This window comes from Neodiprion fabricii, chromosome 4, assembly GCF_021155785.1.
Source record: "Neodiprion fabricii isolate iyNeoFabr1 chromosome 4, iyNeoFabr1.1, whole genome shotgun sequence".
NCBI classification, from domain to species: domain Eukaryota; kingdom Metazoa; phylum Arthropoda; class Insecta; order Hymenoptera; family Diprionidae; genus Neodiprion; species Neodiprion fabricii.
In genome coordinates, this window is record NC_060242.1 from 24,553,361 (window position 1) to 24,571,490 (window position 18,130).

At 38.5% G+C, this 18,130-nt stretch overlaps 3 protein-coding genes and 1 long non-coding RNA gene across 5 annotated transcripts; 3 read left to right on the top strand and 1 right to left on the bottom strand.

Moving 5' to 3' along the window:
• The first annotated feature begins 4,022 nt into the window (after positions 1-4,022).
• LOC124180029 (protein takeout) lies at positions 4,023-8,769 on the top strand. The gene is made up of 4 exons (XM_046565009.1): positions 4,023-4,376; positions 5,645-5,932; positions 7,300-7,449; positions 7,539-8,769. The coding sequence occupies exons 1-4, from the start codon at positions 4,202-4,204 to the stop codon at positions 7,688-7,690; spliced, it is 765 nt and encodes a 254-aa protein (XP_046420965.1). The 5' UTR covers positions 4,023-4,201; the 3' UTR covers positions 7,691-8,769.
• Positions 8,770-10,506: 1,737 nt separating this feature from the next.
• Positions 10,507-12,923, top strand: LOC124180035 (circadian clock-controlled protein daywake-like). The gene is made up of 3 exons (XM_046565017.1): positions 10,507-10,905; positions 11,896-12,127; positions 12,257-12,923. The coding sequence occupies exons 1-3, from the start codon at positions 10,842-10,844 to the stop codon at positions 12,696-12,698; spliced, it is 738 nt and encodes a 245-aa protein (XP_046420973.1). The 5' UTR covers positions 10,507-10,841; the 3' UTR covers positions 12,699-12,923.
• Positions 12,786-14,840, bottom strand: LOC124180040. 2 transcript variants are annotated; one of them, XR_006870193.1, is made up of 3 exons: positions 14,710-14,840; positions 14,326-14,589; positions 12,786-14,158 (listed from the first exon to the last, which is right to left on the bottom strand). It is a non-coding gene; the product is annotated as an uncharacterized LOC124180040 (long non-coding RNA). The 2 variants fall into 2 exon arrangements; XR_006870192.1 differs by having other exon boundaries at positions 12,786-14,589.
• On the top strand, positions 14,810-17,525 carry LOC124180030 (circadian clock-controlled protein daywake-like). Its single transcript, XM_046565010.1, has 3 exons — positions 14,810-15,025; positions 15,276-15,507; positions 16,624-17,525. Exons 1-3 carry the CDS (start codon positions 14,959-14,961, stop codon positions 17,081-17,083), a joined length of 759 nt encoding a protein of 252 aa, XP_046420966.1. The 5' UTR covers positions 14,810-14,958; the 3' UTR covers positions 17,084-17,525.
• Positions 17,526-18,130: the final 605 nt, after the last annotated feature.

The following is an 18,130-nucleotide window of genomic DNA, read 5'->3' on the forward strand; positions in this document are numbered from 1 at the left end:
CTTTTCCGAAGATTGGTGAATTATGTGCTGTGTTAATTGCCGAATCCGCAAATGTTATAAAAGGACTTGATATAATTAAGGGCACCTGCATCCCTTAATTGAATTAATATTGGTTGAAATACAGGTCTATATAATTGCTTTCGAATGAAATATAAATATCTAGGCTGACTGAAAGATTAGTGTTAAAAATGATGATTGCCTCTCAAAATCATTTTGGTTTATTTGTCATTAGTAGTCCATGGTAGTTGTATGGTAATGAATATGCCGACGTTGTTTCTATTACAGAAGGTGGGTTATCACAAAGTTTTCTATTGATTGTTGTAAGTTAATACATCAATCTTTAGGATATATAATTTTTCATTTATGAAAAACGCATTTATCCCGCTAGGGAATCGTAAATTCACGTAAATTGTTAAAAAATGAGATATTGCCGTAAGCCTGCATGCTTCGGAAATGATGAATTTCTACTTTACTGTCATTTGCTGCCAATATAGAGTAAACTAACATAAATTTCAAAGGGTCCGAACCCTCTGATTAATACGAGTAACCTTTTTCATTGGTTTGAAGGAATTCACTTTCTCAGCGTGACTGACTTGCGTTATCCACATTTGTCAAAGTCAAACTCGTCATATACTGGTCGCTATAAATTTCCATCCTTGGTATGAACTTTGAATTATGGAAATATGTTGAAAACAAAATTTTATCCTGCGTTCAAAGTTTACATAATGAGGAAGCTTATGTCGCATCAGTAAGCATGTGGTGAATATGACGTGTACAGAAATCCTTGATAAATATCCTGAAAGAAATTCAATACCGTAATTATAATGTAAGTTATCTTTGGTCTGATTCTCAATTTTTGGTCTCAATTTGGGATTTTGAAATATTATCAGAAAAGAGAGTTGACAATTTACGTAGATTCTCACTTTTGACCGCGGTTACACTTGTGATCAATATTCGACGTAACGCGGGATTAACTTCTCAATACTTTCTTAGCCAATCGTAGTGACTTCAAATTTCTAGATAAAGTAGTTTGAAAACTTTGTTACAATTAACATACATTCTTATCATCACCCTGTACAATAAGGTACAAAATATGATGTCATCGGCTGGAATAAATATTTTAGATTGCTACGACTGATACTTGTCACGGTCTTATGAAATTACTGTAACGAACGGGATACATTTTTAACTTGCTTACATGGTAGTGAATTTGACCATACAGCAGTTTGCATACTGAAAATGATCGATTATCCTACGAAAGAATTTCTGTATCAATTTCACTTGATTCTTTAATATTTGTGCAATATCTTACGTACATACAACGGACTTTTCAGAATTGGATCAACGTCTTTCTTTCGATAAATCTTACGTCCAACTGTTACCTTCCGTGGCTAATCGGGATACGTCAGGCTCTGGATTGGGTTTCGTGTCGAATACCGCTACTGTCCAAAATTGGGTGTCGTTTATCTGGAACTCATTGCGACCAGACATGCATATGAAAATCGTGCGTAGACCGATTTGGCTTTTCAACGAATATAATAATCGATATATAAGCACCATTCCAGAGTTGCGTGATAGCGGTAAATTATCGCACTCTGCGAAATCGCCGTCTAGCCGTAGTTCGGTGTGAACGGGGCTTATACGACGTTATATAGTCTCAGCTCGGATATCGGGCCCGTATGACGAGCAGAAGAAGGTGCCCGAATGCCTGATTTCTTGCGAGTTGCGGGGGTAATAACGGGGACAAGAGGGAACCGCGACGCTGTTTAATAATTAATTTTAAAGTCAGCCGCGTTGCTGGCGAACCTTGTGACGTCTGTCGGTGCAAGCGCTTTCTTCTGCTAGCCCGTGTTCATACTTATTGCTCATTATACCTGGTTACGGCTCTAATTTGACGCGCGTGTTTCCATTGTCCAGCGCTGGATCTAGGATGTTTTCAAGGTGGTGCAAGACCGAAGGCTGCCGCCCGCCAACTTATCTGATTGTCAAGTCGATCTTCTTTTTCAAGAACTGGAAATTTATTCACATATTTCAGAAAAGCAACGACAGTGTGAAGTTAAAGAAAGAAACAAGTTATTTGTTGCGCAAGTAAGTCGCTTAATAACATATTTTGGAAAACAAAAAGGTCGATGACTTGCAGTAGAACTACAATAAAATATTACAATTTGATTGATTATCTTACGAACGACAAACATTTAAAATCGCATATGGTATTTATTTTTGCCGTCCAGTGCATGGAACGACATATCGTTGATTGAATATTCTGAGACATTCAGTGCACCGTTGATGCCACGGTAAATGCTCAGGTGGCAAAGGTTCGAATGAGAAAAGCAAATATGAAATATGGAAAAATAAATGCACAACTGTTGAAAAATGATTTGTTATATTGTGAATGAAAAAAATCCAAGTAGTCGCTGAAAATCGATTAGATATTACTTGAGTACTCAAAATCTTCCAACTTTTTCTCAAATATATTTGGAAAAACGGCATGAATCCTACTAAAAAACAAAAAAAAAAGAAGAAATTTCTCTTGATTTTTGATTGTAATTTGTTTGAATAAAAAATCAATCTACACGAACATTCTGGCGATATATTTTATGGGTTGATATGTAAACAACACATTTATCTTAAGAAAACCCGTTTTCTTATCTCTATTCGTTCTTGAATGATGGAAGATTTCATGAAAGGAGCTGCGTTAAAATTTTTTTTTACATACCATTATCAGACAAATCATCTTGTACAAATGTTTTCGCAATCCGCCAACTTGCTTTCTTTCTTTGCCCCCTCCCTAGATCCGGCACTGACATTGTTTAATGGCCTATGGAGATTGAAAAATCTCTCATGTTTAGCCAGGCCGATGATGATCGAAGATAAGATCGTGTCGAGGTTACTACGGGTGAAATTTTAACCTGTATACACAATTGGATGGCGGTTTACTTTGATGTGTAAAACTGGTTCCGGATCGGTATTTTTTTCCGATTCTTAATCGCCGCACTTTTCGTTTTGTTTCCTGTTTTTGCCAGCAAACGAACCGCGGCCATGCCGACATTTCGGCGGGTTTTACGTAGACGCGCACCTCTCTCTCTACGTTCCAAAGATACATCGTGACAATGTGATTTAAGTAGAGAGTTTTGACTTTCCTTGGGAAGAAGCCGAGTACTCGAAGGAAGTATGGATTTGACGTCAAAGACGTAACTGGAGGGGAAGAAAAAACTGTACACGCCGGTCACTCTCACAGCCCGAAGAAAGGTTCTCTATTTAATTGGCGCATATATATCTGGCCGATACATAGTCAAAAGTAAAACATATGAAACGTCGGATCTCTCTGGCGAGATGCTTCTTCGAATTCGCAAGCTCGAAACACCTTACGATTGGAAAATAATTCATTAACTCCCCTGGCGGAAGGATATTAAGGACAATTTCTTAATCCAAATTCTGAACGATTTGAAAAACCGACAGACTTCGGAAAGTCTTATTATATTTTCGTTATTTTCAGAGACCAGTAGAGACAAGTTACAAAAAAATTTCTCAGAATCTTCGAAATATATTGTTCGTCAGTCGACGTATTCAATTAATTTTCAAAATATTTCAAACAGAAATATCGTTCACAATTTCTCTGATAAATTGGCATTGATTATCGATTTCTATATCGAAAATCCGAAGACGTTTTAAAGATATTCATAGAATCTCTGATCAAATTTCTGTAAGCGTTATTTTTGTAACTGCGTGAAAAAGACGAATCAGAATAAAACCGATGACAATCACAGTATACGATAAATCTTTCGCGTAAATACTGAAAAATTGTGAAAAATATTTTTTCACGTAGCGATCGGCTAACAAAAACGTATCTCGCAACAATCGTGCACGTCATGCAACAAACCCGCCTGAATAGTCAGGGGTTATAAATTATTAATGTTAGGAAGAAAGTCCTCGGTCCCATGTTGATGATCCCCACTCTCCGTCCTCCACCGAGGGCAATGTCAAGGCGATATAAGTCGGAGCCCGTCTCCTACCGGTCGACATTCTTCGCGGAGGAACCAGGAGGTAAAAGCCTCGTCACCCCGATATCACGCGACTTGAGTGACAAGAATCGCAATTTTTCGACGTCTGAATTCCGCGGACGCTGTGGAGTTGGGGAAAGAAGAAAAAAAAAAAAAAAAAAAAAAGAAAAACTAACAAGTGCTGAAAGAAGTCGACGACGATGAAGGGTGCTTTAGTTTTTTTGTGCGCGAGTTTGGTGATCTGCCTCGCAGGGGTCGAGGCGATGGGCAAGTACAGAGGACTCGAATTCCTCGAGCCCTGCTCCAGGCGGAGCCCGCACTTGGAAGCATGCTTGGCTCGTTCGGCCAACATCCTCACGGAACACTTTAAACATGGTAAGTCGGCACGCAGAGAAGTTCTACCGCGGTATTGAAAATTCAAAAAAAAAAAAAACCTACGATCATTCGATCGTTGACTGGAGGATTTACAGACACGCTACAGATGGGAAAATTTTTGTCACGTGTACTATGCGGGTTCTTTTCGACGGGATGAAGACGCTAAAACACTGAAAATCCCATTTAGAGTAACAGTTTTCGATAAGCGATTAAATCTTCGGCCTGAATTCGCGTTGATGCCTTAGGCGGTATTTGAACAGCGGTTGATGTTTCCGCCAGTGTGTTAATTGGGAATATGCGGAACGCAAATTGTCGCCGCAACGACCGACGAAACAGTGTCTTGTATCTGTGCGCTCCGGCTCCGGACACGAGAATAAAAAACAGGTTGTAACGGTACTTATTTAATGGTCACCCACTGTCCTACATTCGAACAGGCAAAGGTACAATCACCTCTGGACGACGGTGCAGGACCGATATCACGTCAGCTACGTCGGTCGTACGCGTTATGTCGAATGTATAATAACGACGCGCAGTGCAATATCCGGTGTCATAGGTTATGTAGATAATTTCACCTTGGACGGATCACTTGACTGAAAGAATTTAATTTACCTCACATTTTATCTCACGGAGATAATGTGAGTTGAGATCATTTTGCATCTTTTTTCATCTTTTTTCCAGGGCATAAAAGTAAAATAAACTACTTATTGTTAGTGAAACATAGGAGCCGTCGATTGTCGTGTCATTTTGCGACAGTGAATAATTCAACAAAAATGTATTTTCGAAAATTGCTCCTCGCGTACTACACTAAGAACAGAGATCGTTTGAGTCAAAAAAATGTTTTGTTACTTGAACTTAAGTTTTCCTAATCACGCGAAATCATTTGTTGTTTGAAAAAACCTTTACTGTTTATTGTTTGTTCGATCCGATCAAATATTTCGTCATTTCAACAAATATTATTCGTACTAAATTTGCATAATTTTATCGCTTTCCGCTAAGTACAAATACTTTGTTAAATGAACAATGCTATCTTTTCGCAGTGTGTTTGGAATCTCCCGTATTCATCGTTACCCTCGAGCTTACCCAATTGAAATTACGGGCAATCTTATCTACCGCAAAGACAATTTCGTGAAATAATATTTTTCATCTTATCTAGATGAGTTTTCGTATGAATAATCTTATCGTCTTACATGTAGATAATACGAATAATAATAAGGTTCCCTACGACGTACAATACCGTTTGAGATTAACAATTGCTTCTTGATGCTCAGGACTTCCTCAACTCGGCTTCAACGAGGTTGAACCCATCATTCTTGACGAACTTCACATCGCTCTTGGCGGCGGTCCGGATGGATACAGGGCTCAGTTCAGGGACGTCGAGGCCAAGGGTGTCTCGGCGCTACGCGTAACAGGTCTCAGGGCGCGAATCACCGATGACGAAGTTCAGGTTCAGCTCGCCCTGAGCATTCCCAGGATCAGGGCCAAGGCCAATTACCGATCCAGCGGGAAGTTGATTTTGGTTCAGGCCAGCGGCGCCGGCGATTACTGGGGCGAATACGGTAAATACCCGATTCCAGTTTTCTTTTTTCGAATCCGTATTCGGACTCACGTGACACCGCCAGGAATTAACGGAACGGTAAATGACGCGGAATTCGCACGCGCAGATTTTTGTATTTATGCAAATTCGCAACAGTTAGAATCTAAATCCGATGGTTCGCTGTACTTGACGAAGTATAAGTGCCATTTTGCAGTGACTCATTGACTGCATTATTTTACTCTCGATGTATATTCTTGCAATACGGTATTTTATTTCGACAAAGAATTTTTTGTTTTCATTCCATAGGATACGCGTGAATCAGAGAAAGCTTTTCAATCTAATTGTAGTCTTCGCGTCTAATCAAATTCACGTTTTTTTTTCTGTATAGTTTAATTTTTCATCTCAAATTCTCGAGTTATGGATTGTTTGATATGCATTACAATTATAGTTGAAATTCACGCGTTACGTGAAGATTTGTTGAGAATTATTCTCAATTAGGACTTCTGTGTATGTAAAACTGAAATATTCCTTGGCTGAAAACGACAAACTTGAGCAGCTAGTAAATTTTCAAAGTATTCAAATTGAAAAATGAAGGACCCGGAATTCTAAGAAATTAAATATTTCCAAGTACTGTTCATAAGAATTTATGTTGCAATTCTCGAGTATTTAGTTCAAGCGAGCAATTTGTTTTGCAATAATTAATTATCCAAATGGGATGCTTTCCAAATATTTGTAAAATGTTTACATCTCTTTAGAACAAATTTTCTACAGTTAATAGTGTCACTCGAAAATGCAAAAGAATATTAGCATTTAGGAGTAAAGTTGCAAGTATTTCGTTTATCTACTGCTTGTGAGTACACAATTATCTAAACATACCTCTAATTAGAAAAAAATTAATCTTACCAGATTATTTCATCGCTATACCCGACCAAAGTTTGAAGTTTTCTCAAGTGATACTGCAGCTGACGGTTGTAGATTTAAACGATCATTTCGAAGGTAAAAGTTAAAGTCAACGTTCTTGGAACGAAAACAGTGTCCTGATTTGCAAAGAAATCGAGAGGCTCGCTAATGTCCTTCAACTTTCTCCGGGAATACGCTGATTAGTTCACGGTGAAATTTTGCATCCATTAGCGTACGGGTGTTGTTCATCAGCAATGATTTACGCCTAAGCGACCGATTAACGCAATACGCGTAAGCGACGTTTGCTGCTTGCTTACAGGTGCAACTAGCAGCCGTTTCTCCGTGAAATTGACGTCATTTTGATTATACGATGTGCGTAATGCCATGAACAGATCAAATCATGTCTAAAACTTTGGGTTTTATTTTCCGAGGTATCACGGTGTTAGCAATCTTCTAAGTATTTGACGATAATCCTTTCTTTTCCTGCAGAGGGTGTAAAAGCCAAGGTGTTCATCAGAGCCAAGCCTACTCCAATCGGTGGCAGACAGTACCTGCATCTTCAGCAGCTCAAGATGGACTTTAGCGTGCAAAACATTAAAATGGGGGTGGAAAACGTCCACGACGGAAACACGATTCTTCGTAAGTATAATCGCGAATAAAAAGTTTATCAAATACCTGCAAGCGTTGTTTGTCCGAAAGTATCGATCCCCTCATTTTTCAACTTGCAGAGGCTGCCCTCAACCTGTTCATCAACAGTAACAGCCAGGAACTGCTCAAGGAGATGAAACCGGACCTCAGACGGAAACTCGTCCAGGTGATGACGGCCTTCGTCGAGAAGTTATTCGACCAGGTACCGTACGACGCGTGGATCGAGGATTAGACACGTCAATACACTTGGAAATCATACAAATATAGAATAATACAGGACCGAGGCTCCTCGCCTCGAAGGAAAGTCAGTTCCCCCAGACTCAGGCGCAAGTCACACTTCGTCCGGTCATTTTGACAATTAAAATTCAGACTTATCTGTTACTATATTCAACGAAGAAGATTCGCCAACTCCCGTGCCTCTGTAAGCTACTCGGTTTGGCCTCACCTCGGGATAAAGACAACCAGTCCATGGCCAGGGTAGCTGCAGATGTCCTTTTGAGTGTTCTTCACCTGTAAATTGAAAAAGCGAACGAAACGCGTCTTTTGGCGATTCGAAAGGCGGGTGATTATCCGTTCCAGGCTGCACTATTAGATAGATTTCGCATGTGTGGCGAGTAGCGAAACCCGTTGTAAATGCACGTAGCCTTGCCAAAATTTTATATCGCAAGAATTAGCGACCTCCTATAATCAGGGAATCAGGGCAATGTTAAATTTCTCATTTATCTCTTTCTGTACTTCCCCTACGCTATTATATTATCCAGTGCAGCTATAGTTCATCGTATGATTTCCGTACTACTATATAATTCGATAACAGTATATTATTACTTAGTTTGACAATGCAAATTTAAAGCTTATTGTTATTGTTAAGGTTCAACTACGCGTATTCCCATTAATTTTTTCACTCACGCAACGAACGTTAAACAGGCTGGCAAGAAAATTCCAAACACGTCAGTTTTGGACCTTTGATTGTCTCTCCAGTTGCTAGTTTGCATTATCGAAAATTTCAAATATCGACGAGCGTAGCCTCTACTCACGCATTGATCAAAGCATCAAAGCATCTAAAAATCTTCGCTTCATTAGTTAAACAATCATATTCCATCGTTGCATATAACTTAATTGTTTAAGTTGATTTGTTGTTTTGTTTTGTTTTTTTCTTTTTTTTATGTAGAGTTAGTACTTGACTGCTACCCGTTATTTGCACCATTTTATTAGTAATAATAACTGCGATTTTATATTTTCCTTTCATTATTGATAGTATGATGACTTTGTTTTGTCTGTATTTATTTAATATATTTTACAATTACAAGTAAATATATCGCATTTTATTTTTCCCAACACGTTGTGCAGTCAATCGCCATTCAAGATATTCAAACTTGGCATACCTACGTGACATTACTTTCAATCGACTCTTGACATATTCCGTCTTTTTATTTTACGTCTCTTTGAAATTTAGTTACCTAAGGCTGATTACACGATCAACAACTATTTTCGAGGCTCAATATGATGTTACTAACAATTGACGAGCAACTTGATGTGAATCTGTCCAATAAATTTCATATTGCAGCCTTAAACTGCTCTGGCCGTTCCAGATAAAGTTGCAAGCGATGAAAAATGTATATCAAAAACTGTGCCAGTTACTATCAAGCGAGCGTTTAGTTAGATTCAACTTTTACGTTTTACTGAACTGGCTTATGGACATTTCCAATATCTTCAAATCCTAATTCTTTGTAGGACAGATGCAAAAAAAAATCAAGGAAGATTTTGTTGGTTTTTTTACGCGTTATTTTTGACATTTTTCAAATCGAAACTGCTGTAAATTCTGTCGCATTCTCTGCTTACTGCATTGTGAAATGATTTTGCAATACTTGAAGCAAAAAATGAATATTCAAACATTGCAATGGCGGAATGTCACGCCTCTACCTATCACCGTAAAATCGAAACAGCTGCTACAGTTCCCGTAGTAATTATCGGCGCAAAGATGATATAAATTGCTCTGACTAGATAGTCGATGATAGCAAGATATCTCGTCTATTGCCGTTCCGGTGCGTTATATCAGCGACAGCTAGTATAACAGTTGCGCAATAGTCATCACAGCCCAGGCAGCTCAAAGAGACTATTACGGCTTAAATGGCATGTTCGCAGCCCTGTTATAGCCCCGTCATTCGGCTCCGACATTATCTCAGACGTGAAAATTGCCTGATGTTATCATGCGATGCGGAGGCCTTGGCTTCGCTTATGTATTTACCTGCTCTTGAATAAATCAGAGCATTAGATCAGCTGGTGGTTCAAATTTCGCGATGGATCCAAAAACTATGGATGATAAGTTGTAATCGAGATAACGGTTTCAGATGGTACGATCAATTTTCATCGACATGAACGTATCGATAATCGTGGAAAACAAATTCTTCTTCGCATAAAAATAACCTGGAATATCATGTTGATCATGTTGACCGTGTCGATCATGTGCCTAAATGACAGAATCTTTGTAGTATTCGTACACTGAGAGAAATTTTTAGTTCCGCTTACCGCTCAGTCCTTAACTATTTTCATTTTTTACCACAACCGAAAAATATAGATCTAAGTACAAAATGAAAATTAGTTTTCTAGCTGTTACCGGAAAGTCTAGTATCCGTTACTATTCTTTCTCATTACGATCACTCTTACTATATTTTCTTGTAACTGTTGCGAAAATTTAATGCTTGTGCAACGATAAATCGACGTTAAAGCCTTATTTAAACAAAAAAGTAGAGTAAACCTCAGAAACTGATTTTGCGTTGCAATTACCAAAAAAGGATCGACAATAGCGCAAAATGGGTACGCGTGCCTCGTTTTTCGTAATTCCAACAATATTCAAACAGTTTTTTTCAACGATACCTGTGTTACTGAATTTTTCTAGTTGCTATAACAAATGAAATTTTTCTTAGTGTATCCGGAAATCAACGGTACGCCGCTAATTCATTCCGGATGAATTATCCGTACTCGCTGGAGGTGGAAGTGTCTCGACGATGGAACACTCGAGTTACATGGTTAGTTCCATCGGCGTCAATAAATGGAGTCCTTGCCTCACACATATCGTGAGGAAACTGCGCGGTAGAATATGACAGTTTGACTTGGACGCGGCGAGAGGAGTGAGGGTTCTATAAGATCTTTGGTCAGATGAAATTTTCGTCATTTGCAACCAGACCATTCCTTTGGCACACATCTTGGAGTAGAAGAAAGTAGCCAATAAGAAAGAAGAAGAAAAATCAGACCATTCGAAACCATTGTCGTTTTCGGTGGTTAAATTTGGTTCAACCGAGGTTTTACCTAAACGAGATTAATTCGCTTTCGTTGCTGATCGGTTATTAATAAAGAAAAAATTTTCACTCTCTCGGGTATTGAAAATGGTAACTCTAATGAAAGCCGTACTGTTTGTGATGGTGTCATTCGTTTCGGCTCGTGAAGTCCGTAAGTATTATATCTTGAGAAAAGCAACGGTGTGCCTTCGTTATAACGCGACTAGGTTGAATGAACACAGTCGCGGAATCAACATTTTGTGATCTATTTTCATTGAACTTTGTATTCATCAATTTCAAGGCTTTTCCATTTTCTGAAGTGTGTATTAATTGGCCTATTCGTAGCATTATTATTTGTCCCTCTTTTAATAAACGGATGAAGTTCGTAATTGGCAAGTACGAGAATCGAGGAAATGATGCCGGTTTAGATAATGCCATTTAATACTGTTTTCGTGGTTTCATATTCCGGGTAACAAATGCTTTTCAGGCAAGCTGTGTAACTGTGAATTTCACATGAAAATCGAAACAATCAATCCTTGAGGGGATTGCTACGAGTTAATGGTTGACAAGGGATTTATATCTCATTAAATAATCGATTGAAGATAGTTTTATTCGAAATTATATAGATCAAGGTGTATTCAAATATTTCTTTTAATTCATGTCAGTTAATTAAAATAACTTGAATTGAATCAAGTAATTCGTTGTGGAGCTGTAAATTACCAAAATTAACCCACTTTACCAACCGTAAACTCGTATATTAACATAAGTTGTTTCAAAGGCAAATTGCTGCTATTTTCGAATTCTTACTATATGTAAATCAACAAAATTCAATTGTTCAAGGTTATTGCTTTTCATACGTACATAAAATCTAGATAAGATTACAATACTTTTCAGTGAAGTGAATCGACTTTTGCATCACTTTGAATACTGTAGTAAAATGAGCTTCACAGCAATTTTAAACAACTTCAGCAAGACAACTTTTTAATTGTCTTCTTAAATGTTACATGTTTCAAACCTTGCTATAAACAAGGCCCGGATCAATTTGTTCAAATCGATGTCCTCAGACCTGAGCCAATCAAATATACGCGAAGTGTAAATATATATGACACAAATTTGAGTATTGGGCTCAAGATTAATAAGTTGGACATTTGTCTACCTGCAGCTGACTTCCTCAAGGTGTGCAAGCGGCAGGATCCGGACTTGCCAAATTGCGTATCCGAAAGCATAGATCACCTTCGGCCACTTCTTGTGGATGGAGTTGCCGAATATGGGATACCTGCTTTGGAGCCCTTGTTGCTGCATGAAATAGTCGTTTCCCAAGCAGGCGGACTGAAAATTGCAGGGAATAACATTAAAGTACACGGCTGTAGTAACTTCGCCGTAACCCATTTGAGGTGAGTGTCATCCACGTTTCACCTTTCGTGCAGCACGTGGCACAATATTTTTTCAAGTGTCGATTCGCGATAAGACTATTTTGCGAGCGTTCAATCCAGGGTACCAGAAATACGGTTTCACTGTTTCAGCATTGAACTCTCCACGATTGACGTTGAGGTGACGATCGAGTTGCCGAACTTGTGGATCGAAGGAACCTACTCCGTAGAGGGTAAATTGTTGCTGTTGCCTGTGGTCGGGTCGGGACCATTGCAGATTAATCTTACCTTGTGTAAGGGCGAAGTGAAAATGCGGGGAAACGTGTTCAAGGATGACAACGGCGTCGAGCATCTGAGCTGCGCCGAAATGGACTTGAAGATTTCTGTCGGCAGTGGCGTCGTGCGTCTCGATCACCTTTTGGGAAAGGATGACGCGTTCGGTGTCCTTGTCAATTCCGCTATCAATAAGCACTTTGACACATTCTTGAAAGAAATCAAGCCATTGCTGGAAGAAGCTTTATCGGAAGCTTTCAAGGATATCGCCAATAAAATCGTCGAGCCCTTCAATTACGCACAGCTTTTGCTGAATGATTAGATCCGCGAGAAAAGTTGATAATAGGAGAAGTTAAGAAACTTGTTACTGGCGGAAGAAAAATGCTAAATCCGTTTTTTTTTTTTAATCTATAAGATAAGTATCGAACCTTGCCAACGAATAGCTAAGAGCAGAATCGAACTTATTTCTAGATGACAAACAACTTATTTGTACAAATCGAATTCATCTGCTCGAATAGGTGTGAAAATATACTCATGTGACCACGTACTCGTGAATTAATTGACACTGGTACCATTGCAAGTATAATACATGTATGTTTCAAGTCAACAAACATAATATATCATCTAAACAATAAATCATGCACAACTCGTTTATCAAAGAAAAGCTTGTGCAGTCTTATAATATTCTGAATGTAAATTACCTCTCATTGCTCTTTTCTGCAATTCCAAACATTCTCCATATTTCAGCAGTTATTGGTTGAATCACCAAAAAAGACGTAACCTTATCTCCATTTTGTTATCATTTCTGGTCAAAGATAGTTATTCCAAAGTTTCGAAGCTCACGTAGTAGACATGTTGTACTGTTACGCAACACGGGGATTGTGTCAGGTAACGCAAAGAGATGGTTACAGTTCTTGGAATTACATGCTTGGACTGAAAAGTACTCCTAGATATGAAAATTGCCCGGTAGGAGCATCAACGAAACACACAATCTCGAAATGTAGACGTATCATGCCGTTGTTGGTTCTAAACTGCGTCATCAGACGTAAGGAAGTTTTGTCAGCGAATCAAGTATACAAGTCAGGCCTTCAGTTTTTGTGCACATGTTATAATTTAAGTTGCACCTGTTCGCTTAAGAGCCCCGAAATTTGTCAGAACTTTTCGAGGGAGTTTATATCACGTGGTGGCTTTTAGTAATCAAGTTACGAGGCAATTGTGATTAGTCAAAGTTCTGTAGAATATAATTGCTCACAGTCATAGTTGAGCAGCTATGAAGCGCGATCTCCTGAAATTGAGGCTTGTGATATATTTTCTCTATGGCAATCGCCAAAAATATGCTAACACAAACGGGGAACTTTTAAATACGAGTATCGTGTGACCTATTTCGTACGATATCAAATTTTTGCGACATCTTTTGTGGGTACATTATACCTGTTTTTACATGCTGCGTTTGCATTCTTTGATCTAATTGTAAGCTAAAAAATATGGTTTAACACAATTCAAGATGTGTGGGGCATAGAGTCCAGATAACAGTGGTAGAGAAAACAGAATAAAACAAAGTCTCAAGCGTTGTGATTGAAATCAATCGAATTGAATTTAAGTGGGAAAATATTTCACGAATGTGAAAGCAATCGGAGTCTCCGCTATTATTTACTCTACCGTTTTGCATCATTTTTTCAACGGATGTTCTTTGAACCTGACATCCTGTCTCGTAATTACTATACTGCTCACTTATTGCACCCCTTCGAAGAGCATGACAAATAGCATCAGGATGCTAAAACACTGAAGGAATGGTTATCTTGTCACAATAATCACAACAAATTCCTGGTATGCTTATATTTAGCTATTAAATATAGTTCAAAGTATAGGAAACGTTGGTACAAATATCTATCAATGGAACGTTACGGAAAAAAAACTTCCGGTGCAAAGATAAATTGGCAATGTCATACCTAGTTAACCAGCAGCATGTATAATTTTTTTTTCGATTCATATTTAACGGTGATGGTTTATCAAAGAGGTCAACGACCGATGATTCGACGATTTTACTTCAAGAAATCGTGCAGACATAGTCGGCTATATCCACTGTCTAATCACGAGGATAATTCCTTCGTTTGGCAAGCTATTGGTGATTCGTGAAATCATTGAGTAATTTTTGTGAAACTCAATAATTTTTTTCTCGGTTATGCCGACAGCTAGATAAAATTAGGTATGATCTGTGCTTTGTGCTTTCAAGGCATGACGTATTGAAGAAATTCACGGGTGGTGGTCAACGTCACCTGGACAAATTCGTTATTCGCATATTATACGATAACCTTCGAGACTTATGCTTGTACGTAGTAGGAAAACAATTGTTATTACCAAGATGTGGTGGGAGGTAGAGAGCCCTATAAGGTCTTCGGACAGGCGTCATATTCTTCATTTGCTACGAGGCCATCCCGAACTATCGTGGCAATCGTCAGTACGCACTGATCAAGAACCGAGAAGTTTCTTCGCAAAGCTTCGGTTCGATTTCACTATTCTTCCGGCCATTGATACCATCAGAGAAAAAAACTTTGTTCCTTCGTTCTGCTTCATCGTTGAACATGACACTTTTAACGACAGTTGGAGTGCTCATGGTGCTGGCATCAGCATCTTCGACTGCCGCTATTCGTAAGTGAATTTGCACACAAGGTTTTTGATTTTCGAAAACTTCGTTCTCTTTCCGCGCCTGTATTTTTTCAAGACCTCGTATATAAATGTAACATACATTCATTTGTCCTGATTATGCACTTTTGGATCGATAGGTTGAATAATCATAACACTATTAAAAATTTCGTGACGATAACCGAATGACAAAATAATTCTGTTTCAACCCGTCTAACGCAGTAACGTTGATTAGCTATTGTTGGTGTTTACACAGCAAAATTCATCACCACCTGTAACCGGAAGGACCCCGACATGCCGAATTGTGTAATCGGCATCGTAACCCGTCTTCGGCCGTATCTGGCGGCAGGAATTCCGGAGTTTCGGATCCCCCCTCTGGAACCGTTGCACCTGAGGGAGCTGGTAGCTGTCGAAGGACCGGGAATCAAAATTTCTGCCAAAGAAATTGACACCTATGGCTGTAGTGATTTCACAATCAAGAGACTAAAGTAAGAAAAAACAGTATAGAAGGTATTGCCTATTAACAACAGGCATGTAATTCGATCAACATTTTTTGAGTGCTAATGAAAATTTTTGTCAGCTTGGCAAAAAAATAATGTATTCAAGTCAGATAGATATAAATGTTTCCTCGGGCATGAGCTTGAAAGAGGAAGAATAAAAATCGTTACACGGTATTTTCGATCGCGATTTTGCCTGAATCGACATATATCTGTGTACGCGATATTTCCTCGCGAGACATTCTTGGAATGTTTATAACAGAAAATTGTAGAGCCATTCGACCCTCGAGTCGATCACAAGTGGCAGTTGTTCGTTAAAGCTTTTACGATAGCGGGAATTACGATAGCAATGATAGACTGCTTGAAGCCAGAAATTATTCCGATATCACTCGCATAGGATAAAAGCAGTTACTGGAATCTGGTAATTGGTGTAACATTATAAATAGCCTAATCATACGCTGATGAATAGTGGAGGATTGAATGACGTGCTCGCGGTGACGATCGCGATTCGTATAATTTTGTAATGGCGCGTGACAATGAGAATCATTTCATCAATTGCAGTGTTTAGGATAGCAGAGATTAAAAAAAAAAAATGAAATAGCAGAGCAAGTTCAGAGTAAATCCAATTTTGGGATCTGGTTCTCATAATTGTAAACCTAATGCTTAAGTATGCTAAATTCGTGTACAGGTTACCAGAATTAGTCTTTCGAAATTAGTGTGGCTCGTATAAAGTCTTTTCATGCCATTCGAAGTCGGAGGATTGTAGCTTTTGCGAAGACCAGAGGAGTGGCCTTCACTGCAGAACTGCAAGACATGGAATCGCTTCAATTTAGTATGCATGACTTCGTATGTTGCAAAGTGACTTGAAGGAAATATTTCAACGTAACTTCGAACGAGCTTATTCGTCGTGATATCTTCTGTAATGCTTCGGATACGAGAAGTCACTTACATTTCTAGAATCTTGACTTTTTCTGTTTACGCTTTGGTACAGCCGTTAGGGAAATTCTATTTTATATGGATTCGTGAAGCAGCTCAAACGATTCAAACTTTGGCGAACCCTGCATCCTCCGAATCCCTTATTCGAATTCAAGTTTGCGTTCATTTCAGACTCGACATGGACAATTTGTACGCCGAAGCAGACGTTGACCTTCCGCATCTTTTCATGGATGGTCTTTACTCCGTCGAAGGCAGGGTATTAACTATTCCCGTCACTGCAAGGGGCACGCTGCGAGGTAATTTCACCAAATGCATAGGGTACCTCAAAATGCGGGGAGAATTTGTGAAGGACGAAATGGGCGAGGACCATCTCCACTGCACGTATTTCGACGTAAAGATATCCGTGGGCAACGGCCATCTCCGTCTAGAAAATCTATTCGGGACCGAGGAGCTGCTTGGCGACCTGGTCAATCAAGTGATAAACAGTAATTTTGACACTATAATGAACGAATTGACACCAGCGATAGAAAAAACTTTGTCCGCAGCTTTTAAAAGAACGGCGAATAATATCGTCGAACCTTTCACCTACCGGCAATTATTCCCCGATGGTGAAAGGGACACGTCAGGATAGTTTACACGACATGAAATTCCAAAATGAGTCTCACTGTCTACGGGATCAATTGAAAAATTGAGACGGAAAATCTAAATATACCAAAAATTATTTGTGTATTATGTATGCGATAGAATTACTCAATAAACGATTAATAAATTTTTTTTTGTGGAAAGATCACCTCACTAGATTAGAAAAAGGGAGCTCAGGTTATTCAGAGATATTGATTTTTGATTAGATACAGTACCTGTATAATATAAGATATTCAAAAATAATTGTCATATTTTCGGAGATTCAACTATTTAATACACAGCATTTATATTGTACTCCTCAAAGAATTGATTTTCATTATCCTTTATTTTAAAACAAGTTTTGTAACAAATATTGTAATGAATCATTGAATGTACGAATAAATAATAATAGTCGTGAATTTTACGGGAGACGTAGAGCGAGTTTCAAGGTATTTGAGTGTTGAACTTTGAGATGCACGTTACAAAAAATTTTCAACATTTTGTTATCGATGAATCATGTTATTTAAATGAATCTATGCCGGTGTGCTTTATAATAAAATGGCTACTCTGCGAGGCGATGCCACGTTGAAGGTAAGATATAAGAAATTTTATGATTTGTGTAAAAAAAAAGTTTTTCAAAGTGTAAAACAGTCTCCTGATCTCTCGTTCCGTTGATTCAAATCAGCAAGTCAAATTCAACTGACTACGAATATTTTTGAGCTTTCGAATAAAAATGTGAGATTGGATTTGCCAATACGACGCACCCTATTATAACTGAGCTAACACGTTTCGCGGACTTGGAATTTTGCCAAAGCTACCTCCTGTCACTGATTGTGAGTCACGGACTCGGAAGTCGTCACATGACAAACAGATATGATTTTAACCAATATTCAATCAGACAAATTCATTGACGTAGAAATTATAACATAAATGGTAAATTTTTGGTACAACAGAAAATCAATCATGAAGTAACATAAAATACAGAACAATGTGATCCAACTTGTCAGTGTGTCGTGAACAAAATAACTATGTTTAATCGGATTTCGTTAACCCCTGT